Genomic DNA, 785 nt, shown 5'->3' with positions numbered 1-785 from the left:
TATATATATATATATATATATATATATATATATATATATGAGAGATAGAGAGACTTATCTAATGTCCATTTTCCATGCTGGCAAACAGTCTGGATACATATTGATCAGACCTCCTATATCTAATCACACCCTTCTTCATGGCTCATCTCTACATTTATTCATTTCTTTTCAGTTACAGCCAGGTAAACGGAAAATGAATGACGTGGATACCCATTCTATTGCCAAGAAAGCAAAGTAGCTCCACAAAGCCAGGCAGAACATCCACTTTGTTCCATCTCCAATTGTGGTTGATACCATGAACCTCAACATCCTGTATACCATGAAATGCATTATTAATATACATCTTCTCCTTCAATTACACCATCAATTCAGAATATTTTTTTTCTCAACATGGATGAAACTTCCCGATTTCTTTTTTGTTTTTTTTTTGTCCGATCTATAAACAAAATTGGACAGTACATTTTTTTTTTACAGCTTTGATTCTTTTCTATCTATCTGTCTCTGCATCTGGTCTATACATACAAGTGTGTGCATGTAAATGTGTGTGCGTATACACACACATTCTTATGTATTTGTATATCACACTCATCTTTTAGGTAGATGCTAAAAGAGGATGCCGCTAAATACACACACATACATACACACACACGTATTATATATATGTGTGTATCCATGTATATACATACACACACACATATATGTATATATATATATATATATATACATATATATATATATATATATATATATATATATATATATATATATATATATATATATATATA

The 785-nt window shown here is 29.8% G+C and overlaps 1 protein-coding gene across 1 annotated transcript in view; it reads left to right on the top strand.

The window, feature by feature from the left end:
• Positions 1 to 700, top strand: part of LOC106878443 (serine/threonine-protein kinase Chk2) — a 19,014-nt gene extending 18,314 nt beyond the window's left edge. The window contains exon 16 of the mRNA XM_014927653.2: positions 173 to 700. Within this exon, the coding sequence (XP_014783139.1) occupies positions 173 to 238 (66 nt within the window). The 3' untranslated portion in view covers positions 239 to 700. The remainder of the gene's footprint in view (positions 1 to 172) is intronic.
• Positions 701 to 785: the final 85 nt, after the last annotated feature.

Source organism: Octopus bimaculoides, chromosome 30 (assembly GCF_001194135.2).
Source record: "Octopus bimaculoides isolate UCB-OBI-ISO-001 chromosome 30, ASM119413v2, whole genome shotgun sequence".
NCBI classification, from domain to species: Eukaryota; Metazoa; Mollusca; class Cephalopoda; order Octopoda; family Octopodidae; genus Octopus; species Octopus bimaculoides.
Note: the sequence above shows the minus strand (reverse complement) of the source record. Positions and strands in the feature narration are given on the sequence as shown.